Here is a 14,951-nt window from a genome sequence, read left to right as displayed (position 1 = left end):
AGCTAAATTTCAGCTATAGAGTATGTGGGGAAAAAACTCAGTTGCCGCTGCATGTCAGCTTGAACATGGGGAAAGCCTTTTTAAAAAATCTTAAATCTGAAAGAGTAGTTATCTTTTTTTGTGTCTTCTGTGTCTAGATTGTTATGATGGTCAAGAAATATCAACTCTGTAATACTCTTGAGGCTTGGAAAGTTGAATCATTAAAATTTTACTCTTTGTAAACAATTCATGGGTATTAACAATATATGAAGGTAGCTTTTCTTGATGAGAGCAATCATTTAGGCATTTGTCTCTACTCAGTAGTTTAAAATCACAGGCCAACAGTTTGGAGTAAAAACCTTTATTTCCTTTAACTTTGACTTCATACAAGCTATGTTCGTTGAGATTAAGGTCTTTTGACCAATTAAAAAAGCATAGAGTTCAATTTTGTTCACACCCATAAACATTTATTAGGTACCTATTATCTGCAAGGGGCTGAGACTAAAATTTATCAAGGTCTGTCCCTGCCCTCAGGGTAATCATTTCATTATGATGTAAATGATGGTTATAGAGTCAGGTGGAAAGTGTTCTGGTTTCTAAGAGGAAGCATCCTTCAGCAGGAAGGTAACTAAGTAAAGTGTGGTGGGGGAAGGGTGTGTGGGTAATGGAGTATGTCTGAAATGAGTGAATAGAATGGATAAGCATGGCATGTGCTGAACACGACGAGTTTTTGGTTGCTGGAGTCTCAAATCTGAGAGATAACAGAATGGCGACAGTCATAGGCAAAGGATCAGGTGCTAGAGGTCCTTGCTTGGTATGCTTTGGGAACTGAAACTTAATCCTATTGGCACTGGGTGGCCAGGAAGTGCTATCTCTTTTAGAACACTAGTAACATTATTGAGGAATAGATTTGAGGCAGGCAAGAGTAAAGGTAGTTTTAGGGACACCTGGTTTGGCTGTCGGTTAAGCGTCTGCCTTCAGCTCACGTCATGATCTCAGGGTCCTGGGATCGAGCCCCGCATCGGGCTCCTTGCTTAGCGGGGAGCCTGTTTATCCCTCTGTCTGCTGCTCCCCCTGCTTGTGCTCGCCCTCTCTTTCTCTCTCTCTCTGACAAATAAATAAATAAAAACTGAAAGAAAGGAAGAAAGAAGGTAGTTTTGAAGCTATTGTATTAATTCACTTTAGGTGTGATGAGAATTATTAGCCTATTACATTTTAGTCTAGATCATTTTCATATAGCTTCTATAATATTTTGTTACTTCAGAAAGTTAAAAAAAAAATTCCTCTGTACCAAAATGTTATAAACATGGCAGTTTTAATAACCTTTAGTTCTTCTGAAAGTAGCTTATAATATTACATAAGTAAAAACTTTTCATCATAGAAAATATATCAAATATAGAAAAGAATAAGAAGAAAGTGAAAATCACTTGTTTTAGCTCCATCTAAGTTCTCTTGATATTTTGGTGTATCTTTCAGTATCAGAGTTCATATTTGTGTGTGTGTGTGTGTGTGTGTGTGTGTATGTGTGTGTGTGTGTAGTCCAAATGGTACAACACAGACTAGCAGCGCCAAGCATCATGTTCATTGATGCCTTTGGTTAAATCCCCAGTACGCACAGATATGCACACACATAGCTGGCATATGGTTGTTGTTCTTGATTGAAACTTGTCATTTTATCTAAGTCTTGTATTCAGTTTAATATTTCTATGTGTTTTTTCCCCAGCTATGGGAGGTTTACGGAGACAGACGCTGTCTGCGAACATTTATTGGTAATACTTCTTTTCTTTCTGTCTATAAATCTGTTTGGAAAGACTTTTTAAACTACATCATTGACAGGAATGTTACTACACTGATAATGAAGGAAAGTCTTCAAAGACTCGAACTGAGTCTTGAAGAGGGAGTAAGTCCTCCCACATAGAAAAGGGAACAGGGAAGAGAGAACAGCAAAAGCAAAAGTGGTTTGAGAAAGCATGCTGCTTTGGGGCAGCCAGGTATATTTCAGAATTGCCAGGGAGGGGATATGGTGAGAGATGACAAGAGGAAAAAGCAGTATAACCAGGGGCAGAGCATGAAGGACCTTATGTGCCATCAGTGAGGAGTGTGGAATCTATCCAGAGGGCCTTGGAAAGCCAGCCATTCAACAGCTCTTGCAGGAAATTAACTCAATCAGATCTGAAGTTTACAGGGATCATAGTGGCAGTATGGAAGATGCTCTGGTAGGGGTCAGGCCTGCAGGCAGGGAAATGAATGACAGGGTTGTTTCATTGGTCTGGATTAGAGATGATAAGAGCCTGGACTAAAGCAGCAGATGGAGAGGAAAGGAACAATCAAGAGTTAAAATCAGTGAGACTGAGTCACTGGATGTGAGTGATAAGAATGAAGCAGAAATCTAGGGTGACTCCCAGCTGGCTGGCTGAACGGTGATACCATTTGCCAAGAGAGGGAACATAAGAGGATGATGAGGTGTCACTGTTAAATTTGAGCTGCCTTTGGGATATTGAGACGAAAACGTCCAGTAAGCAATTAGCCAGGTGTTGAGCTTTGAAAAGGGGCTCGGAATCGGCAGCTAAAGCATACGAAAGAATAAAATTGAGCAAACTCCTTGAAAGAGAAAACAAGGCCAAAAAGAGAACAGCTTTGTGGCAAACTAGTCTTTTTGGTAGAGAATAGTTTACTGTCTTTGTGAGATTTCGTGTGAAGTCTGGTTACATTTCCAAATTTAACTGTACATTATTGAAACACTATTTGTGTGAATCGTAGTGGCTCTGTTTTTAGATTCAAGTGGGAGTCCGCTCTGCAGCGCTTTGTTAGGATTTTAGGGCCTTGCTAAACAAATAAATAGCCCAGGGTACCATAGCATCCTACAGGAAGACTCTCCACAGCAGACAGGAACAAGATGCCTCTTGTACATGTAGTGGGCTTGGTCTCCATGTGTCTCCCCTGCACCGGCAGGCAGTTTTTCAATGGGAAACAAAATTACCAGTTTTGGAAGATGGGACTCTTGCTGTAGAAAAGAATGCCTAATTACTGTGGCACATAGCCTGATTCGAGTACACTGGTGATGGCTGTCCAGCGCTGCCGTGTGTGGTTGACGATTTGTGCAATGCATGTTCTGTCAGTCTTGGTCTTGATGGGGTGGTAGAAAAAAGGAAGGTTTCTGCTTTCATTTAGCCACATTTTATTTGTCCCTGCAACTTTCAAAAGAGTGGATTGGTCTGGCAGACTGATTTCTAAGCAAAGCACCTTAAAGTTAATTTATTGTCAAAATGCTATTTTAAAACAAAATAGAAGTTAATGTTAGTTTCCAAAAGGTTAAGTCTCTGAGATTCTGAAGTCACTTCTCTGAAACTTGGTAATGGGATCACAGAAATCTGCAGGTATTGAAGAAGAGCTATGATTTCATGAACTTTACAGGGTAAAGTCACTTTGTTTCACTTAGTGAGTAATCTGGAGAATGAACCTCCCAAATGTCACTAGGCCCTCCTCTTTCATTGGCAATAATTGGTCTGTTATGTTTCCTTAAATTCTTGGCTGCTTAGTCATCAATTACGTATATTGCATATTAAAAGATTTCTATGACAAACTAAAAAAAAAATGTTAGATTTTTTATCTTGGTTCTTACCTAAATGTTATGCATCAGAAACACCTAGGGAACTATTTGAAGGGGGAATAAAAAAACCACCTACGTTCCCAAGCCCACACCTAACATATTCTGCATCAGTAAGTCAGGGGATAGGATTCCAGAGATTTTGACTCACAGGGTGGCTTGAAAATGCTGTTTCTTTTATGGTGTTTGTGTTTTAAGAGGAGATACTTCACCTCACCTCCATTTCTTTTGTCCCTGCCTTAGGCCACAGCAAAGCCGTTAGGGACATCTGCTTTAATACTGCAGGAACGCAGTTCCTCAGCGCAGCTTATGACAGGTACCTTAAGCTCTGGGACACTGAGACAGGTAAGAGCTCACTTATACTAATGCCAATACATATTTATCTTATAAATTAGCATTTATAAACGGTGCAACATTGAGTAGTCTTCTGTGGCAAAATGGTGCCTTCTGTAACTGCTGATTCTCATATCCTCGACTGTCAGCTGATATCATAAAATGTTTGTAGAGTTCAAACTCAGCTACATAAGTAGCTCTTTTACTCTGAGACTTTGTTTCCATTAAATACAATTTATAAAGCAAACATCCTGATAGACAAGAAAATTTGAAATCTTCCACAGACTAGTTAATTGATCTTTTTGTTCCCCTCTACCACCAAGCACGCTGCATTGCACATAATAGAAGCACAATAAATGTCTGATGAACAAAATTAAATTTAATTACCCACATTGATTAAAAAGTAAGTCTGTTTACAGACCCATGGGTCAGGTGGTTTTATATATTCACAGACGTTAATTGTATTAGTACATTGTGGCTAGTATAATTTTATATAATTAGAGAACCATCTTTCATCTCACTGAGTTTTAAGGGTAAAGATAATAGCTAATATTTATTGAACACTTAAACTGTTTACCAGGCATTGTGCTATGCACTTGTATCCAGCATCACATCCAATTCTTAAAATAACCCTATAATTACTGTTATTATTATAGATGAAGAAATTGAGGCTTAAAGGGGGGAGCTTTTCCAGAGCCACACAGCTAGTAAGTGGCTGAACTGATTTAAACCAAGGTCTCTCTAATGCCAGAGCCCCTACTCTTACCCCACAGTGGTTCTCAACTCCAGCTACACATCATAATCACTTTATTCTGCAATTGATATAGATTTACTTTTGAAAAAAATATTTTTAATCATAAAGAATCTGTGAAAAGGAACAATATAGTTTATAGTAAAGAACAAGCAGGCTGCCCTTCCCCAAAATGTATTAAGCAAATGATCTCGAAATGTTAATCCCCGGGCTGTCTTTGAAGTGATCAAATTTCTTTTCCTTACTTTAACTTGAGTCTTTGGTTTTAGGACAGTGTATATCAAGATTTACAAACCGAAAAGTGCCCTATTGTGTGAAATTTAATCCCGATGAAGATAAGCAAAATCTCTTTGTAGCTGGTATGTCTGATAAAAAGATTGTGCAGGTAAGTCTTTTTACAGTATTCTTAGTAAGATTCCTATAGTTTATGTTGTATTAGGGGATGGAATAAGGAATATTAACTTGTTTAATGCTTGCTGCTTTTAGGGACTGCTAATGGTCTATTTTTTTTTTTTTTTTTTTTAAAGATTTTATTTATTTATTTGACAGAGAGAGACACAGCGAGAGAGGGAACACAAGCAGGGGGAGTGGGAGAGGGAGAAGCAGGCTTCCCGCTGAGCAGGGAGCCCGATGCGGGGCTCGATCCCAGGACCCTGGGACCATGACCTGAGCCGAAGGCAGCCGCTTAACCGACTGAGCCACTCAGGCGCCCCTTCTAATGGTCTATTTTTAGTAGAAAACAGTCATTACGTTAGAGATCTTTTTCTTCACTTTCCATAGTTCTGAGCTTAATTTTCATATCTGCTCCACTTCTGTCTTTACCTTTTCTCTTGTTTGATATACAGTGGGACATTCGAAGTGGAGAAATTGTGCAGGAGTATGACCGGCATTTGGGAGCTGTCAACACCATTGTTTTTGTTGATGAGAATAGGAGATTTGTGAGCACATCTGATGATAAGAGCCTAAGAGTTTGGGAATGGTGAGTTTCTGTCAGTAGAAAATCTGATTTATGTAATTATAGCAAGCAATTTAAAACTTTGTAGCCAAAGCAAAGCCTGATAATATGCAACCATTTGAATATTTTCACAACTATGATCTCTGGCTTGCCAACCAAGCTGCTTTAAATATTTAAGTACCCAGAATATGGAAATAAAAATTTAGACATACTACGTTTCGTACTCTTGGGGCAGTCTATCTAAAGGTTATATATTTTGAGGCATTTTTCTTGCATTGGTGAAAAGTTTATATTGTGTTGCCTTACATTTGTTTATTAGGTACTTTATTTGTCTTTGCAAAATGACTGATGAGATGCAGGGCCCACAAATGTATAGACTCTATTATTTACTGTTGGGATTGAACATTAGATCCTGGCCTCAGAGTCAACCCAAAGAAAGAAAAAATATTTGGGGCGCTTGGGTGGCTCAGTCGTTAAGCGTCTGCCTTCAGCTCAGGTCATGATCCCAGGGTCCTGGGATCGAGTTCCGCATCGGGCTCCCTGCTTGGCCGGGAGCGTGCTTCTCCCTCTCCCACTCCCCCTGCTTGTGTTCCCTCTCTCGCTATGTCTCTCTGTGTCAAATAAATAGATAAAATCTTAAAAAAAAAAAAAAAAAAAGAAAGAAAAAATATTTAAAAATCTTTTAAGTTTTTAAATGTCTACATTATGATTATTCAGTACTGAAACTGGCCTCATGTCATCACCCATTGTGTCCTGCCATTCATAACACGTAATGGTAGAAAACAAATGTTTTATTTGTAGAGTATGTTGGTAATTTTGCTTTCCTTGAGAGAGGAAAAAAAACTTTTCTAAAGTCAAGAAATACTAAAGCTATGGGCGCCTGGGTGGCTCAGTTGGTTAAGCGACTGCCTTCGGCTTAGGTCATGATCCTGGAGTCCCTGGATTGAGTCCCGCATCGGGCTCCCTGCTCGGCAGGGAGTCTGCTTCTCCCTCTGACCCTCCCGACCCTCCCCCCTCTCATGTGCTCTCTCTCTCAGTCTCTCTCTCTCAAATAAATAAATAAAATCTTTAAAAAAAAAAAAAAGAAATACTAAAGCTAGTTTCACTAAGTGTCATAGATCATGTTTTATCATTTATTTACAAAGAAAAGCATAATAGTCTTTTTGTTCAAGGGAATGTTAGGATGGAGCCCAGCTCGTTTTTATAGTCAGTTATGAAGCACAGCTCAGCCCTGGTTACAGCCTTGCAGGGCCTAGGAAGTGTGACTTCCCACCCCGGAAGTTGTTCTGCTTTAAGAAATGGGAAGCCTTGCGCTACAGCCAGTAGTTTGCTCCTGAAACTGAGTCCCTTTGAGGAGCTGAGCAGGTCCCTAACCATCGTCAGGGAAATTTGGGTAACTGAATGTTCCTTGTAATTTGATTGCAGTTTCTCCCACCCCTTCAAATTGCCCCCATTCGTGGAGAGCCGACTGTATACTTTATGTATAGTTTTAATATCATCCTTAAAGTCCGTGCTTTGAGACTATCTTATAACTGAGATCTTTCTTACTTCAGAAATGATGTTACATGCAGAGAATCTGATATGGACATCAAGTTTTATATGAGTCACCTTAGACTACTTGTACCAGACTCTGAAGATAAACATATACATGTACTTGTTTTGTTTATATACTTTAGCAGTTTGATTATACTTAAACTTTCAGATGTTTCTATCTTCGGATGATATTTCAGCTCCATTTTAAAATGTGGAGTGGTATAAATGAAATTGGTAAATATTTAAATGAAGCACCAATTACAGGGCTCTAAGAACACTTGTGTGTGCTTTCTAAATTAGAGCATTGGTCAGCAAAATATTTTGATTAAATTAAGGGGTAATGTCAGCCTGTTTGTTGTTTTCCCTCCTTGGAGCTTAAGAAATACTCCTAAGAGTCATAATAGTGTGTCATTATAAATGATGACATCCTTTAGACTTCATTTGCTATTGGAACCTTCCTCACTGATCCTCTCGTGAGGGTACGTGCCTCTTCTCCATGTTCCCAGACAACACTTTGCTTCTCACAGTTTTTGGTTTTTTTTAAGATTTTATTTATTCATTTGAGGCACAGAGAGAGAGAGAGCATGAGCAGGGAGAGAGGCAGAGGGAGAGGGAGAGGCAGGCTCCCCGCTGAGCCAGGAGCCCGATGTGGGGCTCGATCCCAGGACCCCGGGATCACAACCTGAGCCAAAGGCAGATGCTTAACCATCTGAGTCACCCAGGCACCCCTGCTTCTCACCGTTTTTTAGTGCTTGCACATTTGTTCCTGTGTCAGCTGTGCTCACAGTGTGTCCCCAGCACCAGCACAGTGCCTGGCACGTCGTATGTGCTAAATATCTAAAGAAGTCAATTACTGTCATAATTATTAATGATGCTACATCTGTTGAGCCCTTTCTGTGTGCCAAGCATGCTAAGCATTTTATGTGAACTCTCTGGTTTAATGTGCCAAAGTAGTCTTATCAGATAGATGTATTTGCTATCCCTGTTTCATAGATGAGGAAACTGATGTAGGTTAAGTAATTTACCCAAGATTCCATGAGACATGAAAAGCCAGAATTCAAACTTGTATTAAGCTGATTCCAAAGCTTGAGATTTTTTTCCAGCTTTACTGAGGTATAACTGACAAATAAATATATTTGAAGTGTATAACATAATGATTTGATATATGTATACATTGTGAAAGGATTCTCACTGAGTTAGCCCATCTGCCACTTTAGATATTTACCTTTTTTGTTTGGTAAGAACACTTAGGTTCTACTCTCTTAGCAAATTGCAGTTACACAATATGCTATTTTAAGTATAGTCACCATGTCATACATTAGATCCTCAGACCTTATTCATCTTCCAGATAAGAGTTTGTACCCTTTTACCAGCCTCATGTAGTTCCCCACCCCAACCCGAGCCCCTGGCAACCAATCTACTCTGTTTCTATGAGTTTGACTTTTCTTTTTTTTAAGAGTGCACATATAAGTGATACTATGCAGTATCTGTCTTTCTCTGTCTGGCTTATTTCACTTAGCATAATGCTGTCTAGGTTTATCATGTTACACATGGCAGCATTCCCTTTTTTTAAGGCTGAATAATATTCTATTATATATGTAAATACCACATTTTCTTTATCCATTCTTTCACACTAAGACTGTTTCCATACCTTGGCTATTGTGAATAATGCTACATTAAACACAGGAGTACAACTATCTCTTCAGCATAGTGATTTCATTTCCTTTGGATATATACCCAGAAATAGGATTGATGGATCATATGGTAGTGCTCTTTTAAATTTCTTGAGGAATCTCCATACTGTTTTCCATAGTAGCTATATGTACCAGTTTACATTCCCACCATCAGTGTATGAGAGATCCCTTTCCTCCACATCCTTACCAGCATTTATCTCTTAACTTTTTGGTAATGGTCATACAGTGTGTAAGGTGATATCTCATTGTGGTTTTAATTTGCATTTCCCTGATGATTAGTAATATTGAGCACCTTCCTGTACCTGTCAGCCCTTTGTCTGTCTTCTGTGGGAAAATGTCTGTTCGGGTCCTTTGCCCATTTTTTAACTGGGTAACTTGGCTTTTTGATAATAGTTGTATGAGTTCCTTATATATTTTGGATATTGACCCCTTGTCAGGTACGTGGTTTGCAAATTTTCTGCCATTTCTTAGGTTGCCTTTGCATTTTGTTGATGGTTTCCTTTACTGTACAGAAGCTTTTTACTTTGAGGTACTCCCACTTGTTTATTCCAACTTCCAGGAGCTTATCTCCTGTGTTTTCTTCCAGGAGTTTCAGGTCTTATGTTCAAGTCTTCAATCCATTTTGAGTTGATTTCTGTGTATGGTATAAGGTAGGGGTCCAGTTTCATTCTTTTGCATGTGAATATCAAGTTTTCCCAACACCATTTAGTGAAGAGACTATCCATCCTTTCTCCATTGTATATTCTTGGTTCCTTTGTCGAAAATTAATTCATTATATATGCATGGGTTTATATCTGGGTTCTCTGTTCTGTTCCATTTGATCTGTGTATCTGTTTTTATACAATACCATACTGTTTTGATTACTATAACTTTTATTTAATTATAGTTAAAATCAGGAAGCTTGATGCCTCCAGCTTTGTTCTTTCTCAGGATTGCTTTGGAGTCTTTTGGGGTTCCATACAAATTTAAGAATTGTTCTAATTCTGTCAAATATGCCATTGGAATTTTGGTAGATATGAATTGGATCTGTAGATTGCTTTGGGTATTTTGAATATTTTACAATATTAATTCTGTGTACAGATCTTTCACCTTGGTTAAATTTATTCCTAAATATTTTCTTGTTTTTTGATGCTATTATAAATGGGATTGTTTTCTTAACTTCTCTTTCCAGTAGTTCATTGTTAGTATCTAGAAATGCAACTGATTTTTTAATATTGAATTTGTATCCTGCAACTTCACTGAATCATTTATTAGTTCTAACAGTTTTTTTGTGAAGTCATTAGGGTTTTCTATATAAAATGTTAACGTCATTTGCAAACAGAGACAGTTTTACTTCTTTTTTATTTGGATACCTTTTTCTTCTGGCCTGATTGCTCTGGCTAGGACTCTCAATACTATATTGAATAAAAGTGGTTAGAGCAGACACACTTCCTGATCTTAGAGTAAAAGCTTTCAGCCATTTACAATTAAGTATGATGTTAGCTGTGGACTTGTCACACATGTCTGTGTTCCCCATATACCCAGTTTATTGAGACTTTTTATCACGAAAGAATATTGAATATTGTCCTTTCTTTTGCATTTATTGAGATTATCGTATGATTTTTATCCTTCCTTTTTGTATTTCATTGATTGATTTGCATATGTTGAACCATCCTTGCATCCCAAGGATAAATTCCACTTGATCATGGTATATGATTCCTCTAACGTACTGTTGAATTCAGTTTGCTAAAATTTTACTGAGTATTTTTGCATCTATATTTGTCAGGGATGTTGGCCAATAATTTTCTTGTAGTTTCTTTGTATGGCTTTGGTATCAGGGTAATATTGGCCTTATAAAATGAGTTTGGAAGTGTTCCCTCCTCTTCTATTTTTTTTGGAAGAGTTTGAGAAGGATTAATATTAATTCTTCTTTAAATGTTTGGTGTAACTCACCAGGGAAGCCATCTGGTCCTGGACTTTTTTTGTTGTTAAGAGGTTTTTGATTACTGTTTCAGTCTTCTTAGTCATTGGTCTGTTCAGATTTTCTATTTCTTCGAGTCTGTCTTGGTAAGTTGCATGTTTCTAGGAATTTATTCATTTCTTCTAGGTTTTCTAATTTGTTGGTATATAATTGTTCATAGTAGTTTCTTGTGATCCTTAGTGCTTCTATATTATCAGTTGTTATGTCTCTTTCATTTCTGTTTTTGAGTTTTTCTCTTTTTTTCTTAGTTTAGCTAAATGTTTGTCAATTTTCTTTTTCAAAAAACCAGCTCTTAGTTTCATTGATCTTCTCTATTATCTCTTTAGTCTCTATTTCATGTGTTTCCTCTTTGATCTTTGTATTTTCTTCCTTCTGCTAACTTGGGTCTTAGATTGTTCTTCTTTTCCTAATTCTTCAAAGTGTGAAGTTAGGTTGTTATATTTGAGATTCTTTTTCCTTAATGTAGGTGTTTATCAGTATAAACTTCCCTCTGGCTTTTGCTGCATCCCATAAGTTTTGGTATGTTGTGTTTCTGTTTTCATTTGTCTCAAGATAGGTTTTGATTTCCCTTTTGTTTTCATCTTTGACCCATGTCTTGTTTAGTAGCATGTTGTTAATCTCCACATACTTGTACATTTTCCAGTTTTCTTGTAATTGATTTCCAGTTTCATACCTTTGTGGTTAGAAAAGATGCCTGATATGATTTCAGTCTTCTTAAAAATATTAAGACTGCCTTGTGGCATAATATATGATCTATCCTGGAGAATATTTGGTGTGCACTTGAGAAGAATGTGTATTCTGCTGCCATTTGGTGGAATGGTCTATATACGTCAGTTAGAACCATTTGGTCTAATGTGTCGTTTAAGTGCAATGTTTCCTTACTGATTTTTGTCTGGATGACCTATCTATTGTTGACAATGGAGTATGGAAGTCCCTTGCTGTTATTGTATTGTTTGCTATCTATTTTCTCCTTTCAAATCTGTTAACATTTGCTTTATGTATTTCGGTGCTCTGATGTTGGGTATATAAATCCTTCTATTTGTTATATCTTCTTAATGAATTGACCTCTTTATCATTATATGATGACCTTCTTTGTCTCTTATTGCAGTTTTTGGCTTAAAGTCTATTTTGTTTGATACAAGTATAGCAGCTACCCCTGCTTTCTTTTAGTTTCCATTTTCATGGGATATGTTTTCCATCCTTTCACTCTCAGTCTGTGTGTGTCCTGAAAACTGAAGTGAGTCTCTTATACACAGTATATAGTTGGGTCTCGTTTTTTGTTTTTGTTTTTGTTTTTTTATCCATTCAACTAACTTGTGTCTTTTGTAAATTTAGTCCATTTACATTTGAGGTAATTACTGAGAGGTCTGGACTTTTACTAGTGCCATTTTGTTCATTGTTTTCTGGTTATTTATAGTTCCTTTGTTCCTTTCTTTCTTCCTCTCGTCCTTTGTGATTTGATGATTTTCTATAGTAGCATGTTTTGATTTCTTTCTGTTTCTCTTCCGTGTCTCAATGATAGGTTTTTGCTTTGTGGATACCATGAGGCTTACATAAAACATGCAGAACTCGAATTCTTATTCATATGGCTAGATAGTTAGATGGATGAAGGGTCTGGTGGGGAAAGAAGATAACTTGGATCCAGTTTGATTAGTCAGAAGGAAACGTGAGGATCAGTCTTGCTACAAAGACAAGTAGGAAGCAAAACCAACTCAGGATCCCTGGAGCTATCCTTTACCAGATACAGCCATTCCTGAAAGCGATTACTAGTGTTACTGGCAGCTTGCAGAAAGGGAGGCCCTGACCACCTCAAAGTGAAAACTGACCCCAGCAATAGGAAAATTCTTATTACTAGGACCTTCACACAGGTGGTGTTTGCCAAACTTTTACACCCTGTGCCTGCTAAGAGTAGCACAATGATACAAGAAAACAAACTAAAGGAAACTTGGTTGTAAAGGAGAATAAGAGATTATAATTAGATACTGAACAGCCTATGGTAATGCTGATTGGCTAAATTCATGAGATGTCATAGACATGTTTTCTCCCAAAGGTATTTATTATGTTAAAATATTTTTAGAAGAAAATTTGACAGATGTTGATCCTGTTTATCTTTTATCTTTAAAATTTCATAGATTTTTATTAAAGTTTTTTTCAGTGATTTCAAAATTTCCAGACTGAAGATTATATGTAAGATATAAGTTACTAGCTTATTTATGGAATTACAGGTTCTAATTAGAAAACAGTGTTGTGTTTATTAAATATAACTATGCCGGGATGACTGGGTGGCTCAGTCGGTTAAGCGTCTGCCTTCGGCTCAGATCATGATCCCAGGGTCCTGGGATCGAGTCCCACATTGGGCTCCTTGCTCAGCGGGGAGCCTGCTTCTCCCTCTGCCTGCCGCTCCCCCTGCTTGTGCTCTTTCTCTCTCTCTCTCTGACAAATAAATAAATAAAATCTTTAAAAAATAAGTAAATAAATATAACTATGCCTAGCAGACATTTTCACTAGCAATAACAATGTTCATAGAGTGTGCAGACCCATTTCTTGTTCTAGAGCTCATTGTACCAAGAGTCCTTGAAATAAGAGATCTGTATACATTTTTTTTGTTTACTTTTAGGAAAACATTGATTGATCTGAACCTAGACTATGGTTAATTTAGAAATGCTCTTATGTTTTAATCTGTTATTGATTATTATTGGCTAATAATTTTATATGAGAAGGGAAAAACAGTTGAACCTTTTTCAGACTGAGGTTCTTTTGAGTACATTTGGGTCATTTTGAATGTCAATTCTCATTGGTACTTTAGAGAGGTATAAAGGGTTGGAGATTTGATAAATGATATTGTTCCCCAGGTTACACCTAAAAATACTTTCTTCTAACCAAGACCCTCATAGAAGTTTTTTTCTAATCATTTGCTTCTTCTGGATGAGTAGATAGATGGATAGAGAAAATCCTTACTTAAAGGCAAATAATTACTATAATTATTGTTATCATTTCCTAATTAATCAAAGTTTTGGAACTTGAACCATAGTTAGAAATTGATATTGCTGCTTTATATTCTGTGTTATTCATCAGATTACATTTTCCACACATTACTCTGTAAAAAAAAAAACCATTTCTGGTCACTCATGAAAAGCAACAAGACCAAAATTGTTCAGAATTACTAAAAAGTTTATCATGGAGAATATTAAAAACAAAAAGGCATTTGGAACTTTTCATGGTTCTAGATTTAGGTGACTAGTGTTGGATTTTTGTTGTGTTTGTTTTATTCTTTGTGTCACTCATATAAGAATTTCTTTAATGCATTTTTCTCCTGCACCATACACATTGAGAATAATAGATGTCCAGGTACCAAGCACTTAATCTCCCTTACCCATCCAGAAATCTCATTACTTCAGGATGGGTTCTGCCTGCTTGCAGATCCCTATACAGCTTCGCCTACTATCCCCTTGCACTGCTTAAGGCTCTTTAATCCTCTCACCTGCTTGCAGTTAACCAGTTAAGGCTGAAACTGGCAGGTAAACTACCATAGGCTTGCCTCAGACATCTTGCTCCTGCCTACATCGTACATTTTTAGATGAGTTTATTGTCAGAGAACTTCAGTCACAGACTTTTTAACATAAAGGCCAAAGTTTAAGTCAAATAGAGTTGGAAAACTAAATCACTAACACTGTTATAATTATCACGGAAAGGCATTTGTGAAGTACAAGATTTGTAATAAGCAACGGGATGCCATTTTGTGATTTTCCTTCCCCCAGGAAGTTTCATGAAAAGTTTGTTAAATATATAATCTCAAGAATATCTCTTTAGTTTCAGAGATAATTCTTCTGAAGGTACTTTTTAAAACTTACTTAATTCTGATAAGCTGTTTTTAAATTTTAGGGATATCCCTGTGGATTTCAAGTATATAGCAGAGCCCAGTATGCACTCCATGCCTGCGGTGACTTTGTCTCCAAATGGTGAGTGAGTAGGTAGAATGTGGTTCTAAATGAGCCTCTAAGACAGAGTGTGATTTCTGTATTCAAAAGAACTTTGGCCTTTTCCTCCTAGGGGACGTCCGTCACAGGGCCATACTTGTATAAGGGAACCTTTCCAATATGAGAAATAGTCACTGGTTTTCCTCTGTGAGTCACCTCACC

The 14,951-nt window shown here is 37.3% G+C and overlaps 1 protein-coding gene and 1 pseudogene across 2 annotated transcripts in view; one reads left to right on the top strand and one right to left on the bottom strand.

The window, feature by feature from the left end:
• The window catches only part of LOC116634585, a 42,003-nt pseudogene that overhangs the window by 12,277 nt on the left and 14,775 nt on the right, over positions 1 to 14,951 (bottom strand).
• Positions 1 to 14,951, top strand: part of CDC40 (cell division cycle 40) — a 56,174-nt gene that overhangs the window by 35,255 nt on the left and 5,968 nt on the right. For both annotated transcript variants that reach the window (XM_032408079.1, XM_032408078.1), the window contains exons 10-14: positions 1,703 to 1,748; positions 3,830 to 3,931; positions 4,940 to 5,055; positions 5,516 to 5,649; positions 14,695 to 14,771. In XM_032408079.1, coding sequence (XP_032263970.1) covers positions 1,703 to 1,748; positions 3,830 to 3,931; positions 4,940 to 5,055; positions 5,516 to 5,649; positions 14,695 to 14,771 — 475 coding nt within the window. The remainder of the gene's footprint in view (positions 1 to 1,702; positions 1,749 to 3,829; positions 3,932 to 4,939; positions 5,056 to 5,515; positions 5,650 to 14,694; positions 14,772 to 14,951) is intronic.

The sequence above is a fragment of the Phoca vitulina genome, unplaced genomic scaffold, assembly GCF_004348235.1.
Source record: "Phoca vitulina isolate PV1807 unplaced genomic scaffold, GSC_HSeal_1.0 scaffold9, whole genome shotgun sequence".
Classification (NCBI taxonomy): domain Eukaryota; kingdom Metazoa; phylum Chordata; class Mammalia; order Carnivora; family Phocidae; genus Phoca; species Phoca vitulina.
This window is presented reverse-complemented; position numbering and strand designations above follow the sequence as displayed.